This window comes from Leopardus geoffroyi, chromosome C1, assembly GCF_018350155.1.
Source record: "Leopardus geoffroyi isolate Oge1 chromosome C1, O.geoffroyi_Oge1_pat1.0, whole genome shotgun sequence".
Lineage (NCBI taxonomy): Eukaryota > Metazoa > Chordata > Mammalia > Carnivora > Felidae > Leopardus > Leopardus geoffroyi.
In genome coordinates this window covers 34,416,668-34,433,785 of record NC_059328.1, presented here as the reverse complement: position 1 = coordinate 34,433,785, position 17,118 = coordinate 34,416,668, and the positions used below count along the sequence as shown (strand labels likewise).

Here is a 17,118-nt window from a genome sequence, read left to right as displayed (position 1 = left end):
TTCCTCTTCCCCTCTCAAAATAAATAAACATTCTTTTTTTTTTTTTCATTTTTTTTTCAACGTTTATTTATTTTTGGGACAGAGAGAGACAGAGCATGAACGGGGGAGGGGCAGAGAGAGAGGGAGACACAGAATCGGAAACAGGCTCCAGGCTCTGAGCCATCAGCCCAGAGCCTGATGCGGGGCTCAAACTCACGGACCGCGAGATCATGACCTGGCTGAAGTCGGACGCTTAACCGACTGCGCCACCCAGGCGCCCCAATAAATAAACATTCTTAAAATTAATTAAATTTTAAAATCTAAATTAATCTAATCACGATAAATAAAAAGAAATGCTCACATTTATAAATCTATTTATACTTTGTAGAACCCTTTCTTCTAGTCTTCCTTAAAAACCTTGGGAAGTGGATCTTATTATCTACATCTTTGATAAGAAAAAACTGCTATTCAGAGAGCTAAAACAAATTATCTAAGGTCGCATAATTCTTTTTTTTAATTATTGTTTATTTATTTTTGAGAGAGAGACAGATCACGAGCAGGGGAGGGGCAGAGAGAAAGGGAGACACAGAATGTGAAGCAGGCTCCAGGCTCTGAGCTGTCAGCACAGAGCCTGACGCGGGGCTTGAACTCACGAACTGTGAGATCATGACCTGAGCTGAAGTCAGACGCCCAACTGACCAAGCCACCCAGGCGCCCCTAAGGTCACATAATTCTAAGCAGCAGGGGCAGAATTCAAATCTAGTTCTTCTGATTCAAGTTCAGGTCCTTTCCTGTGCATTAGAATTAGAACACAACACAGCAGGGGCACCTGGGTGGCTCAGTCGGTTGGGTGTCTGACTTCAGCTCAGGTCATGATCTCCTGGTCGGTGAGTTCTCATGCTGTCAGCTTGTCAGTGCAGAGCCTGCTTCGGAAGCTCTGTCCCCGTCTCTCTCTCTGCCCTTCCCCTGCTTACGCTCACTCTCTCAAAAATTTAAAAAAAAAAAAAAAAAAAAAAAAAAAGAACACAACACAGTAGAAGGTGACTTCATAAGAGGAGATCTGGATACTGCTGAGGGATCAACTCCAAAACCCAGAATCGTTCACTTGGAAACTTCTCCTTGGAAGCAGGTAAAAACCGTTTCCACACATCTGTGCTTTCTTCTAAAGATAGCACTGGATTGGAAAAGTCTTTGCAATCAGAGGCAGGAAAGTTCTAGCTTATACCTTAACTTGTGAGTTATTCCCCAGGCTAAAGACCAAGTTGCCTCAAATGGCTCATGGATCTGGCCTGGTACACACCAGAAAGCTGCACATCAGCCTGCTGTGTACCACCCAACTGTTGAGACAACAGGTAGGAGTGTCCTCCTAATTCCCCTTCTTACGCTGCTGGAGACAGTTTAAATACCGTAGTTAACATGTCCTAAATAACATGCCTTTTGTTCATCGATGTGATTTGACTTGGTAAATTACTACATCTCTTCCATTCTGGTGGCATTTCACTTGCTTAGCTGATACTTGATTTCTTTTTTTTTTTTTTTTTTGCCCAGAGCATTAAATTAAGAATTTTCGAAGAGTGAAGGCTGTGGCTTTCTAGCATAATTGAGCCCCATCCCCCAGATGTTAACATATAGCTGACATCTCTCTACTAGCCTGGTATAAAGAGCAGACCATCCTTCCCTCGTGGCTGCCTCCGTGATGTATAAAAGCTGGAAGAATTACAATGCCTGAATTCACAGTATGAGGCATGAAAGCCAAAATGCCAGAAGCCAGGGAAAGGGTTTAGATGCTAGATAATTCAGTGGGAAAGCCAAATAGCTCCAGATTCAATGTCTTGTATGTAGGCACAGCCATCACCATCACAAGCAGCTGTGGGCAAGGCTTCATGCAAGAGAGGAAAGGAGACACAATGCCCATCTTTCATGTCAGTCTGGTGCTGGCAGGGGACACGGGACTACAAAAGTGACTGACAACAGAATGGAGCCACAGGCAGTTTTTCAACCATTTACTGCATATCAACCATGTGAGAGGTGCCATGCAGGGTATGAACACACAGAATGGATAGAGTCCAATCTCAAGGCATCCCAGTCTAACTGGAGAAGTGCACAGTCATCCACCTATCATCCATGCATCCATCCATGCAGCCATGGTTACTGAGCACCTCACAAACATAAACCAGCACTGGCTGGGTGCTAGAAAGGACAAGAAGGCCAGAACAGAGCAGGATTCTGAAAGGATTAGACTCTCTGTACTTGAAAGCCCTTATGAAGTAATCACTTCAGTTCAGTCCGCACAATAACCCTAAGAGGTAGGTATATTGGTGTCCTCCTCTTACAGATGGACTGAGGCTCAGAGTGGCTAAGTAGCTTGCCCCAAATCAGAAAGAGAATAAATGGCAATCTGGGATTTGAACCAAGGCAGGCCTGGCTCTAAGCCTGTGCTCTTAATAAATTGATAATTATGACATAGTTCATTATACTACAATGAGATCATCGGTGGCAGAAGGAGAAAATTCACAGGAAGCAGAGGGGGAGAGATCGTGAATTTTGTGCAGGGAAGAGGTAGTCTTTGAGTTTTCCCAGGAGACCAGCAAGGAAAGGGAATTGCAGGCACAGAGAAGAAGCACACGCAAAGGCAGAGGGGAACGGAGGGTTTGCCAGTGGCAGAGACAGGAGCTAACGCGGCAGAGGAAGCCTGATCACAGCAGTCTTTTGCACACCAGGCCGCAGAGCATCTCTGACAGGCCACTGCCTCCTGCTACAATTCAACCAACCTCCGCTCTGTAGCAGAAGCCTTCCCAGGGCCTCCTTGTCCCTCAAACCTGGCAGCGGCTCCTTCTGTAAGGAGCTCCCTGTGCCAGCCAAACCTAAGGCTTCATGTTTGCACTCACGATCCCATCCCCTCTGGGCCCCTGCAGACTATAACATGCTCCAAGATTCTGCTGATGGCGGGGGCGGGGAGCAGAGGTCCCAGGGAGTCCCCCAACAAAAGCAGGGCTGAGGAGGTGACCCTTCGAAGACGGACCCCAGTTCTCACAGACGTCTCTACCACAGAGTCAAGGTGCTTTCTTGTTCTACTCACAGTTTAGAGTCCAGCTTCAGGAGGAAACCCAACCGATCATACTCTGAAAAAGAACAGAAAAGCAGAAAATGTCACTAAAGTCAAGCCACTGTTGACACTAGCAGGTTACATTCCCCAGACACAGATCATGGGGACAGACAACTGCTCAAGGAACAGACCCAAATACATAAGCCGTAACTAAATTTAAGTCTTGAACTCTTGCTGAACACCTGTTTTATGAAGGACGAGGTTCAATGCCAGGTGTTTCCCAGACCCTCTAGGCCAACCAGTTCCTGTGCTGGTATATAACTGCCTTCCTGTTTAAACGTGGTGCTTGACTAAAACTTAGTTAAACCGCAAAACTGGACCCCCAAAGTAACAGGGTTAGAAGCAATTTCTGATTCCTCTAAGCTCTAGTCATAATTTTTGCTGGAGCAGCCATGTTAACTATGGAGTGAAGATGTGGCAGCCAAGGGGTCCTCAAATCCAGGGCAATGACCCCATCGTCTTCATGACAGGCACAAGGAACTGACAGGTCTGAATACATAAAGGGTAGGAAATTTAGAGTGAAATCTAAAAATAAGTTGTAAGGTGTTTACAACAAACGATAAATCATGAATATTTTAGGTTCTTTATATCTTGCCTCATCCTAAAACGAGGTTGAAGCAGTTTTACAAAATTGTAATGAAGTACAAGATCTTTTAAAAAGAAGATATCTGGGGGAGGCACCTCGGTGGCTCAGTCAGTTAAGTGCCTGCCTCTTGATTTCAGCTCAGGTCATGATCTTAGGGCCGTGAGACTGAGCCCCGCATCAGACTCCATGCTGAGCATGGAGCCTGCTTAAGATTCCCTCCCCTGCTTTCTCTCTTTCTCTCTCTAAATAAAAAAAGAATAAAACAAGGAAGATATCTGGTATCTGGGACCACAGGGGAAATAAGCATAAGAAAAATAGTACAGCCAGGATAAGAATACCAAAACTGGATGATCTAAGGTCCTATGTGCTGGCTGGAGGAAGATTATAGATTTACCCCCAAGATTTCTCACAGCTAAAGCTAAATGCGAAGCACTGATGAAATGATTTATAGTGTTCATCAAATAAACCAGGAGAAACACAGCTATTCCTGCTACTAAGACTTGAGGGAAGTATCATGAGGTTATTTCTTATAGCTTTGGTCAATGTTTGCAAAGTGTGTGTGTGTGTGTGTGTGTTTGTGTGTGCATGGTGTTGACTATGTCAAAATAAAGCAGTCTATGAATGCAGTTCTCAGTTGGCCTGGCTTAACCTGAGGATAAAACAGAATACCAAGGCCAGACACCTAAATGGCAAAGGCCATGCAGCAAGGTTTTCGAGGAACTCAGTCTTCAATAAGCAATCATGGCCAAGAGAAAGAAGGTACCCATATTGACAAGTACCTCACAGGAGCCATTCAGCAAGGCCAACTAAGGCCCAAATCTGTACTCTTTCTTAAACAGCAGGACTGCAGTGAGAGAATAATTCTTCTTAAAATTGAAGATACCGAATAGAACATACAGCTCAACAGAAGGCTTGCCTCCCAGGAAGAAAGTCAAAGCCTTTCCTCAAAATAATTCTGCTTTTGCTCTAACTGAGATAAATGGATGGGAGACTTTGCTTAATATATCAGGAACTCATAGAAGTAAAAAAAAAAACAAAAAACTGTCAATTTTTAAAATAAAGTGAAAACAAAATTTGCAAAAAGAGTTAGTTTCAAAGGTTAATACTCTTTCAATAATCCTAGTTATCATTCCGTAAAAAAGAAAATCTCATTAACTTGCCAACACCTGTTGCTTTCCCCCCATGTGGTCATAACCTTGGGGCAACTATTCTGCTACTGCTCCTCAGACCCAAGCTAAGACTTCACTGGATATACAATGAATCCACATTTTGGCTGTTTCCTTCCAGAGACTCCAGAGAATGCCCTCCCCTTGTTGCAAACTCAGATGTTGGGGGCCAGGCAAGAACCTATCACAAATGAAGGAAGGAGGGAATGTGATACCTTTCCAGAGTAACTCATACTACTGATTTCAGTTGCATTAAAAACAAATCCCGTTGAAATGTATTTTTTCACCATGTATTTTTGTATAGTAGCCATGATTATCTCTGCGGGTTATTTTCCAATGGCATCTTAAGTTTTGTTTTACAGACACATACACTAATTGCATATTAAACATATGAGAACACTGCATATCTAAAGAAATCCCCCTCATAGCTCTCTGGGACTGTTGTTTTCTCTCTTTTGCTAAGAGACAGGAGTCCCAGAAATATTTCACTTCATTCTGTTAATTTAAGGAAAGGTAACTGTGTGAGCCCAATAATGATAAATGGCAACTGGCATTGACTTTGGGTCACAGAGCCACGAGGGAATGGAGCCCATCTGGAGACTCCATGCCCTGTCCAACGGGGAGTTTCCACCAGCGCTAGCGGACGATGTCAGGCAGTAATGCAGGCCCAGCACTGCCACATCTTCTGATTTTTTTTTTTTAAGCCAAGGATCTGGGGCACTTGGGTGGCTCAGTCAGTTAAGCGTGCAACTCTTGGTTTCGGCTCAGGTCACGATCTCAGTTGTGTGGGTTCAAGCCCCATATCAGGCTCTGCACTCTCAGTGCTTGAGATTCTCTGTCTCACTCTCTCTCTGCCCCTTCCCAACTCATGCTGTCTCTATGTCTCTCAAAATAAATAAACTTTATAAAGCCAAGAATCTGGATCTTTTCTTTCTTTCTTTTTTTTTTAAGTAGGTTCCATGCCCAGTGTGGAGCCCAATGTGGAGCTTGAACTCTCAAGACCCTGAGATCAAGACCTGAGCTGAGCTCGAGTCAGATGCTTAACCAACTGAGCCACCCAGGCACCCCAGAATCTGGATCTTTTAAGGTAAAAATTTTCAATGTGTAACTATTGGCAGTAGATTCCACAAAACTTTGGGGAGCACCTGGGTGGCTGTTGGTTAAGCGTCAGACTCTTGATTTTGCCTCAGGTCATGATCTCACGGTCATGAGATCGAGCCCTGCATCGGGCTCTGCACTGGGCATGAAGCCTGCTTGAGATTCTCTCTCCCTCCCCCTCTACCCCTCCCCATCTTGTGTTCTTTCTCTCTGTAAAAATAAAAAATAAAAAAAATAACTTAAAAAAAAAGAAAAATTTAAAGATTATCATGATTAACCAAAATATGTCCACGGGCAGGATTCAGCCAGTGGGCTAACAATCTGTAAACTCTGTCCTAGACTGGCAGCCTGTGAGGACTGGAAGCATTTCTCTTTTGTGGCTGCACACAGTAGATGCTCAATAAATATTTGTCGACTGTTACTACCAGGATTATTTGGTCACAATGGTCATAAATCCAAATCAAATTAGTCTAACAGGATGCTAAAAAGAATATTTCAGTCAAGCCTCTGGGATGATAAATTTCAGACACTAACGTGAGGTTCTAGACTGAGATGTAAATTTTCAAACGAAATATCTGAAAACTGAAAAATTTCAAAGGAAATATCAAATCAAAATGATCTGAAAGGCCCTCCCTACATCAAATATAAAAGTAACCGGCAATGAGAAGTTAAGGAAAGAGAATTTGAACAACTTGCCTGGACTGAGCAGTGCTATGGACTCCTCACTTAAGGGGCAGAATGAGTACTTGTCTCTCCCTCATGCCTGGTGAGGGAAGCTTAACTTTGACCCTTAAAAAATGGGGAACACAGTGGACTTCTAGGTGCTTGACTTCTACCTGACAAGTGTAAAGGCCACAAGATAGGCTGGATGCAGGAACTGGTCTGCACTCCTGGAATTTGTTGTAAAAAAGGATGCATAAATGAGCGAGAGTGGGTTTGTTTTAGGTCCTTTCCAAAACACGGGTCCAGAGGGTTGCCAGGGGCCTCAGCAGACAGCAGTGGGGACAGACACTGGGAGTCCTAGGAGCCACAGGAGTGAGTGACAAGGTTTGAGCAAGTACATGACCTCCATCAGGGGAGCTGTATAGCAGAGGTCCCTAGTTGCAGGGGTCTCCAAAATGCCTCCCAGAGCACCCACAGGCATTAGTTTTAAACACTCAACAGCTCAGACAGCGCTGACACTATCTTATGTCTTTTCTATTCACATTGTCTCTTTCCCTTCCCCACCGATTCCAGAGAGGTCAGAAACCACAACCAGCATCCGAGGAGGAGTGGGAAAATGACAGGCAGGGCACATCCCCTTCCCAGGGTCAGGCACCTGCTGGTACTAAGCCCTAAATGCAGGGAGGGGAAGTCACTGTAGCTTTGAATGAATTGAAAGCTATGGCTCTTACATAAGGCCAGATACTCTAATTTTGGAATTGGTGACTCAATGTGACCATGAGATTTTTAGTACCTCCTCGATATCAAAAAATTCTCTGGACTTCCCACACTGAAAACATTTTAAGAGGGCACAGGGAGACAAAATAAAACCGGCTTTGATTATCTCCTGATGTGTCTTGCATGTTCAATACACTGGTTGTACTAATCTAGGCAAAAAGGGCAACGTAATGGTTCACGCAACCAGTGTGGAAAGGGTCAAGGTACAGAAGGTTTCAGGGACCACAGAAAGTGACTGGACCACCACTGCGCCTCCCTGAGTCATTGCTCTCCCCTGACCAGCTTCCTTCCTAAGAAAACATGCTGCTGGCAACTTTCAGATACACACCTTCAGCTTTGCCTCTGAAAGGGACTGAGACTCGGTCTCTCTGCAAAAAATGGCAAAACTCCGAGGGAAGGGCCAGGACTGGCCTTGTGTACATCTGTTCCTCACACCCGCTCTAATCACAGTGACAGGAAGCAAGGATTGTAAAAAAAATTACTACTCCCACATTACACATGTGGTTAGGAGAATTTACCAGAAGAACGGACATGCCGTCCTGAACAAATGCAGACTCTCGGGAACAGTAGGAAGTCTTTGGAAAACATACAGCTAGCTCAGTCTCCGCGGAAAATAGGTATAGCCATGGACGATATTAAATGGACCACTGTTAAAATGGGCTTCGGACTTTTTCCTTCCCATCCTCATTCTGCCGTGGGGTTTTTCTTCCCTGACCAATCTCCTTTTATTTTTTTTTTTAATTTTTCTTTTTAACGTTTATTTATTTTTGAGACAGAGAGAGACAGAGCATGAACGGGGGAGGGTCAGAGAGAGGGAGACACAGAATCCAAAACAGGTTCCAGGCTCCGAGCTGTCAGGACAGAGCCTAACGCGGGGCTCGAACTCACGGACCGCGAGATAGTGACCTGAGCCGAAGTCGGCCGCTCAACCGACTGAGCCACCCAGGCGCCCCACCAATCTCCTCTTAAAATCTTTCTCATAATGTGCTCTGGCTTACATCCCTCGACCTCCTCGCAGACTTGAAGCCCCGCTCTGCCACATGAGACCTCACTTTTCCTGTGGCTTTCAAGGGGAAGCTGCTTTTTCTGTCAGATGCCAAGTCCCTGTGGCCGTGAGGGGGAAGTTCTTCTGATGTGCTGTGGTGGGTTTTTTTCATCACTTTTCTTGGGTTTGGGGTTCCTTGAGCTTCTTAGATCTATTATGGGTCTATGGTTTTCATCAAATTTGAAAAATTTCTGGCCATTATTTCTTCAAAAAATTTTCTGCCCTCCCCTCTCTGGGGGAGTTCCAGTGACACAAGTATTAGGCTGCTTGATGACCCACCACTCACTGATGTTCTGTTACTTTTTTTTCCCAGTAATTTTGCTCTCTTATTATTTTAGATACTTCCTATTAAAATATCTTCCAGTTGACTACTCTTCTCTTCTGCAGTGTCGAATTGCCTCTTTACCCATTCAGTATAGTTTTCATCTCAAACACTATTTTTTCACCTCTAAATTTCTTTTTCGTATCTTATATGTCTTTCCTTAATATTCTCATGCTTTCTTCTACCTTCTTGAAGACATGGACTATGTTTTAATGTCTTTGCCTACTAATTCTATCTTTTGTGTTATCACTAGGCCTATTTCTATTGTTTTTTTCTCATTATGGGTTGTATTTTCATGCTTTTCTGAATTAGCTAGTCATTCTTTGCACACACACACACACACACACACACTTTTTAATTTTAATTCCGGAGTAGTTAACATACAGTATTGTAGTAGCTTCAGGTGAGCCTGGTCACTCTTGACCGGATGCCAGCCATGTGAATTTTACTTTGCTGAGCACAGAATATTTGTGCATTCTTTATTTATTTTTGAGGTGCAGTTAAATTACTTGGAAACAGTTGGATCCTTTCAAGGCTTGCTTTCAAGCTTTGTAGGATTAAGATGAGAGGCAAAGTGGACTTTCGTCTAGGGCTAATTTTGCACCACTGCTAACTCTGCCCCACGACTAAGGCAATGCCCTTCTGAATGTGCCATGGATGCCCATGTATTATGATGCTTCACCACTATTCCCAGCCCTGTGTGAACTGTCGTGAATCTAAGGGGACCCTCTACAGATCTCTAGAGCTGTCTCTGTGTGCAGCTCTTCCCTCTTTGGTTCTTATGAATTCTGGCAGCCTTTCTCTCAAATTCTCAAATCTGTTTCCTCTTAGGAAGACGCTAGGATCCTGTATGGGTTCTTCTTCCCTGTGCGGGGGTCTGGAAACTCCATCCAGGCTGTTAGCTTGGACAATTATAGGGTTAACCTCATTTGTTCCTCTTCTTTCAGAGACCAGTGCCGTGTGCTACCTATTGTTCAATGTCAGAAAAATTTTTTTCATATATTTTGTCTGGTTTTTGTCGTTGTTGTTGTTTTTTTTCCCTCTTTCTTTGCTTTTTCCTTATCCAGGGTAGACTTCACCCCACTCAACTATTCAGGTTAGCCGGCCCAACGATCCTTCCATTGCACCCAAACCCAACTTCTCATTCCTGCCCAACCCCTCTCCTGAGTCCCAGACGTATATATTCAGCTGTCTGCTGCACATTTCCACCTCCTACAGACACCTGAAACTCAGGCTGCCCCACACAGAGTTCACATTCACAGAACTCACATACCTGTAGAGCCTGGTTCTCCTCCTGTATTCCCTACCTTAATGAATTGTACCACTATTCACCCAGCTGCCCAAGCTTGAAACCTGAGAGAATTACTTGATTTCTGTTTCCTTCTTATTTAATTACCATGTCCGTTTTTTAAAAGTTTCTATTTAAATTTCAGTTAGTTAACATACAGTGTAATATTAGCCTCATGTGTACAACATAGTGATTTAATACTCCCATACACCACCCAGTGCTCAGTACAACAAGTGCCCTCCTTAATCCCTAACACCTATTTAATCCATCCTCCCACTCACATCTTCTCTGGTAACCATCAGTTTGGTCTGTATAGTTAAGAGTCTGTTTCTTGGTTTGCCTCTCTCTCTTTTTTTTCCCCTCTGCTCATTTGTTTTATTTCTTAAATTCCACATGTAAGCGAAATCATATGGTATTTGTCTATCTCTTATTTCGCTTGCCATAACACTCTCTGGCGCCATCCATGTCCTTGCAAATGGCAAGATTCCATTCTTTTTTAAGGCTAACATTCCATTGTGTATATATATATACACCATATCTTCATTTTCCATCCATCAATTGATAGACAGTTGGGCTATTTCCATAATTTGGCGATGGTAGATAACACTGCTATAAACATCGGAGTGCTTGAATTACCATGTCCTTTTTTTTTTTTTTTTAATTTTTTTAACGTTTATATATTTTTGAGACAGAGAGAGACAGAGCATGAACAGGGGAGGGGCAGAGAGAGAGGGAGACACAGAATCCGAAACAGGCTCCAGGCTCTGAGCTGTCAGCACAGAGCCCGATGCGGGGCTCGAACTCACAGATCGTGAGATCATGACCTGAGCCGAAGTCAGACGCTTAACCGACTGAGCCACCCAGGCGCCCCTACCATGTCCTTTTAATTTCATCTTCTAAATGGATCTCCAACCCACTTACTTTTGTTCATTTTTGTTCTCTAAGAAGCCAGCTTTACCTCTCATCTGGATTACTGCTAGGCTTCCTGCCTCCTGTCTTGTCCCCCTCTAATAGATTCTTCCTGATGTGATCAGAGCTATCTTTCTATAGGACAAACATGGTTATGTCATAACCCTGCTTAAAACCTTTGAACAGCCTCTACTGTTCTAAGAACGAATCCCAGTCTCTTGATTCATAAGGTCCTTCAGGATCTGACCTACAGTGACCATTCCAACTTTACTTTTGGAGTCCCTATATTACCGCCACCCTGCCCCTGCCAAAGTCTATGCTCTGACCAAACTGAACTATTTTATTTGCCTCCTAAGTATCTTTACGATCTCCAGCCTTTTGTACCTGCTTTTCCTTTCACTTAAAACATTATTCCTGGGGCGCCTGGGTGGCTCAGCTGGTTAAGCGTCCGACTTCAGCTCAGGTCATGATCTCTCGGTCCGTGGGTTCAAGCCCTGTGTCAGGCTCTATGCCAACAGCTCAGAGCCTGGAGCCCGCTTTGGATTCTGCGTCTCCCTCTCTCTCTCTGAACATCCCCTGCTCATGCTCTGTCTCTCTCTCTCAAAAATAAATAAACATTAAAAAAAAATTTTAACATTATTCCCAACCCCTTTCCACATTGGTTCTTTCCTACGCATTGCTCCTAAATGATCCAGTCACCGCAAACTCAGAATGCCGCAAATGAGATTTATGTGCACCCTGTTCCCCAGCCACGTGTTTTGTTTTGTTTTGTTTTGTTTTGTTTGCTAGTGCCACTGCCATTCAGTACTTCAAGACAGACATGTTTGGTATACTCTCTCTCATTTCTAAATACAGATCCTGTTCCCTAAACCACGGCCACTGCTTTTGCTGCATCTGCACTGTTGCTTAGACCACACAGCCACCTCTCACTCTGTACCTGTCTCCCTAGCCTCACCTTCCGTCACTCCTCTGTGTGCAGCCTCTATGCCTGAGAGCTACTCGGACCACGTTACCTCTCTTTGTAATGCCCTCCCTCAGCCTGCTGACTTGGCAAACACCCACTCATCCTTCAAGATTTTGGTTGTCACCGAAGCAAAATCTAACAGGTATTTTTGTAGAGCCACGAGACCTTTCATGGCGTGGCTTTTAGCTACCTTTCCATCTCCATCTTCCACTATCTTGCCCCCTATGCCTGCTGCTCAGGCCATCCCAGCCTTCTTCAGTTCTCTGCATAAGCCGTGAGCTCCCTCGGCATAGGACTCTTTTGTAGAAGCAGCTTTTTTCTGCCTGAAATGTGCTCTCATCTCTTTACTCGTGTTAATTCCTGCTTATCCTTTAGACTGTAGTTCAAACGTACTCTCTTTCAGAAGAGCATTTGTTAACCCTCCTGCCTCGGATGTGCGCACTCTTACATGCTCCTCGAACGCAGCGTTAGAGAATCAACGATTACTTGCCCTCACGGCACTTCTGCCTCCCTTTGGACACAAGTCGCTTGAATTTCTTTTAAGGAACTGCCTTTCTTCTACAGCAGGCAAGTGATGAGACTGTCAGTGGGATTTGCCTGTCCAGAGTGGGGGCACTCGACAACAGCTAGGTTAGCCGGACCCTTCTCTCTTAAGCAGCGTGGCACTGGGGAGAGAAACAGGATGCTGAAAAAATGGACCGCTGGTTGCAATCTAGATTCCTGGCACTGCCCTTTGTGTCTTTTCTGAGGGCCGGCTGTTTGATGCTTAATTTTATTCTATGTGTACCTGTGTCCTTCCAGTAAATTCCTTTTTCTTTTAAACTAGCCGGGTTCCATTTCTGTTGCTTGCAATTAAACAATCCTAACTATATGTATCTGTATCTCTAGCCCCTCGTATGGGGTGTGGCAGAGAGGCGGTATTCCGTAAATGTGCTAAGCAAATGGAAGAATGAAGGGAGTGACCTAATGACCAAGAGAGCCTACTAGTAACCCCAAGACCTGGATTCTTTGTCTTCCTCCACCCCTTGCAAGGGGGCAACATTAAGAGCGTAACAATGGTGGCATCAGTGGCTTCATCTGTCACTAGCCCACCACCTTTTACAGTGCTCTAGCCACTTCTGCTCCCAGCCCTACAGATAACTGCATCACAGTCACCTCTGCTTATGCAGAGGCTGCCCTGCTCTTCTGGGGAAACTCCTCCCCTGTATCGGTTTCTGGCTTTTACTTTGGGGTTCTCTTTTGAGGACTCCACACTTGCCAAGGTTAATTCCCTCCCGGCATTTATAATAGCCTAAAACTTAACTTCCTCCACAAAGACTTTCTGAGGCTTCTGACTGCCCGTTTCCAGCACATCCGGGGATCTTACCAACAAGCACCCCACTCTCATATTCGTAAGCTGGTACTGGTGGTTGGATCTGTGCCCAGCTCCTCACAGAATTCCGGGACTGGCAGGGAAGCTTCAGTCTAGTGTTCAGGAAATATAAACTAGAGAAAGCAATCAGGAAGGCCGAGGCATAATGCTCTGGGACATAGGAGCAGAGCTTCCTACCGTCGGGTTTGCACGAGGCAAATCTGCAGATCGCAGAGCATCTCACTGTTTATGAATGTGTTTTCGAAGTTGCATGTGAATTCAGTTTTACAATACGGAAATGCTAGTTTGAGCATTTCTTCAGCGTCAACTCACATCTGGGGAAGTTGGCAGTAAAGCCTGGGCCTCACTGACAGTCCACTGATCCCAAGTCTGTAGTAAGTACAGAAGACTCTGGGACTCACCAGTCAGCCAGGCATAATGTAGGTTGATGTGCATATACAGCACCCCCAGCACCTGAAGGTATTCTCTCCTCAGGTGTCAAAGCAGCAAGCCCACAGCTATGCAGTGAAGGAGAGATGTTTAGTCTGGTGGTTTGGGCTTCCTGCCTTAGCCAGGCTGCAAAGCTCAGCAGTACAAAACCCCCTGGCCGTGGAGCACCTGTGTGTCCTTTGCCTGGCTCCAGGTGGAAAGTGGCATGGATAATGCAAATATCTGCTCTTCTCCTCCTGCACCTGTACCAAGTCAGACCTGTGAATGCACACGGTGCTTTTGCAAATGACTCAGGTCTCCGAAATTAACCATTAACTCTTCCACTTCCATTCCAAAGGAGTAGGTCAGTGTTCTGAGCTCACATAAACTCCTAGAAGGTTCAGAAACTGGACATAAACAAAAGGGGGCTATGTACTCAAATGTGTATGTACCTAGTGACGAAACCTCTCTCTCTAAAAGGCCAAATTCACAAAAATTACAAGGAGAAATATACAAGTCTCCTGTCATCATAATGGGAAACACAACCACTGAAAAACCAGGCTCTCTGAATCAGTGAGAATTCAAAGGATTTGAGCAGAACAGTTAATAAATTTGAACTGATATAGACTACCTTACATCCACTGAGTGGAGAATGCACATTCTTTTTAAGCATATATGGAACATTTATGAAAACTGGCCACCTCTGAGGCTTAAACCCTGATATGAAAATTTATGAACACTGAAACAAGCTCAATCTTTTCACATAAAAATCCAAAAATATTAGGGCACCTGCGTGGCTCAGTCGGTTAGGCGTCTGACTCTAGGTTTCAGCTCAGGTCACGATCTCATGGTTTGTAAGTTCTGGCCCCGCACTGGGATCTGTGCTGACAGTGCAGAGTCTGCTTGGGGTTCTCTCTCTCCCTCTCTCTCTGCCCCTCCCTGCCTGTCTCTCTCTCTCAAAATAAACAAACTTTAAAACATTTTGGAAAATATTTATTTTATAGCAATTCAACATTTAATATATTCCACAATACTTTGTATTTCACTTTGTTCATAATTCCGAAAAGAAACTTATGAATGCTTGGGGTGCCTGAGCAGCTCAGTCAGTTAAGCATCTGACTCTTGATCTGAGGTCAGGTCATGATCTCACGGTTTGTGAGATCAAGCCCCACCTCAGGCTCTGCGCTAACATCTTAGGGCCTGCTTGGGATTCTCTCTCTCTCCCTCACTCTCTGCCCCTGCTCTCTCTCTCTCAAAGTAAATAAATAAACACTTAAAAAAAGAAAGTTATGAATGCTTTCACAATGCCCGATTTACACACAGTGTCTTCCTGTTTATCTCAGCATGGTGTACAAATTAGTATCACTCTCAGCCTCTGTTCTCTCTCACGTGTAAACAGCTGGGAGCACTGCATGACACAGATGACACAGCGAGATCCTCTTCTAGAATGAAGGGAGACCTCCCTGAAAGTTCCCCAAGCCAAGTATCCTACTTTAGCCTCATCAGCAGGCCACTGAGCCCCAGAATGGAATTTCTGGGAACACAGGTGCATGTCGCGAGCCAACTGTGCTGCTGGCATTTTTGGTCTCCAGTGACCCACTTCCTTTTTTCATTCTAAGGGACCGCCAGAAATTCCCACCAGCTGTCCCTATGCTCTGCACAAAGCAGATGTTCACTAAGTAATTGCTGCTGCCCCCCACGTGAATCATGGGAGTTAACCACGGCCCGAGAGGGGCTGGCCAAAATGCAAACAGCTCCCACATCATCTCAAGTCACGGAAATAAATCACAATGGAGGATCAATTAATCAAAGACAAACTAAAATAGGAAAAGCAGTATCATAAAATAAACAGAAAAATTCACTGACCTAGACTAAATTAAGTGACCCAGTAAAATAACTTAGAAGTTCACACACTGAAATCCAATCTCAAATGGGTGCACATCGGCATGGGGGCAGAGAGGGCCTCGCAAGAAACTCCTGATAAGCCCCGATCTCCTGTGACTATGCACCACGCTCCCTCTGAGCACAGCCCAGCTGTGACACATCTGGGGACAAAGGAAAGTGGAACCTCCCCTGGAAGGTAAAAGCCCCAGCCCAGCCAGTGGAGGCAAAGGGGTCATGTACCCATTTCCCCTCTGTCCTGGGAAAATAGCAATGTCCGGTGTCCAGAGCGGGGCATGCAGTGAATTCAATTCTATTCATGATAGCAAGCGTGTCCAGACCATGTCAGAGCATCTTGCGTGAAGCTGCAGCAGAATTTTGGTGGAAAACACGTCAAAAGAGCAGCTGGGGCAGGAAAAAGAAAAAACATGGCTCACTCTGCAGTTTGTATCTTAAACTTCATGGAGCTTACCACCTAGTAGGGTAGAGAAGTACAAATAATCACCAAGCAATTATTGTATAAAATAAGACAGAGTCCCTCTCTCCAAACAAAAATAATTTTATTTTTTCCCCAGTTTAGGGTTAACACATGCTTACCATATAAATTTTTTACATTTGGATTTTCATTTTATTTTTTTAGTTTCTTTATTTTTGAGAGAGAGAGAGAGAGACAGAGGCAGAGAGAGAGAGAGAAAGAGAGCGTGCACAAGTCGGGGAGGGGCAGAGAGAGAGAAGGAGACTTAGAATCTGAAGCAGGCTCCAGGCTCTGAGCTGTCAGCACAGAGCCCGACGCAGGGCTCAAACCCACAAGCCGTGAGATCATGACCTGAGCTGAAGCAGGATGCCCAACCGACTGAGCCACCAGGCGCCCCTACATTTGGATTTTGAAAGCATGATGTAAGCACCATTTGAAATTCCGATTTTCTAAAGTTAATACCTTCAAACGTTTTGGTGACTACCTTCACAGAAATCTCTTTCCATAAATACATGTGTGAACGTGTATATATAATTTTACTTATGTGTGGCCTCAATATACATGTTCTTTGTTCCTGTTTTGTTCACTCAACAATATCCCTAATGTCTTCTGTGTCAATAAATATAAGACTGCATCATTTTTAATGGCTGTTGGGAGTCCAATTCACCATACGGATGTGCCACTTCTTATGTAATCCCTAAGTATGTGTTACATGATGGACATTACGGTTTCCATTTTCCTACTTTTCATTCAACAAATATTTGCTGAGCACCTATTATATGCCAGGTACTGTTCTACGTACCAGGGACACAGTGATAAACAAGATAGGCAAGGTCCCTGGCCAAATTCTACTGGGGGAGACTGACAGTATGCAAGTAAACAGCAGATAATTTGAAGGAAGGATGAGTGCTAAGAAGAAATAAAGACAAACTCTCTTAGAGAAGGACTGGGTGTCAAGAGAGTAGACTACTTTAGATGCAGTGATCCAAGAAGGCCTTTCTGCAGAATGACATTTGAACACAGACCTTGGACAGTCATGTAAAGCAGGAGTAAAGCATTCTAGAGACAGGAGGCATGGA

General features: G+C 44.4%; 1 protein-coding gene across 5 annotated transcripts in view; it reads right to left on the bottom strand.

Moving 5' to 3' along the window:
- ST3GAL3 (ST3 beta-galactoside alpha-2,3-sialyltransferase 3) overlaps positions 1–17,118 on the bottom strand; it is a 191,545-nt gene that overhangs the window by 98,615 nt on the left and 75,812 nt on the right. For 4 of the 5 annotated variants that reach the window (XM_045477020.1, XM_045477018.1, XM_045477021.1 and 1 more), the window contains one exon: positions 3,059–3,101. In XM_045477020.1, coding sequence (XP_045332976.1) covers positions 3,059–3,101 — 43 coding nt within the window. Of the gene's footprint in view, positions 1–3,058; positions 3,102–16,001; positions 16,042–17,118 lie in introns of those variants that run through there. The other variant, XM_045477022.1, reaches the window with a different exon arrangement.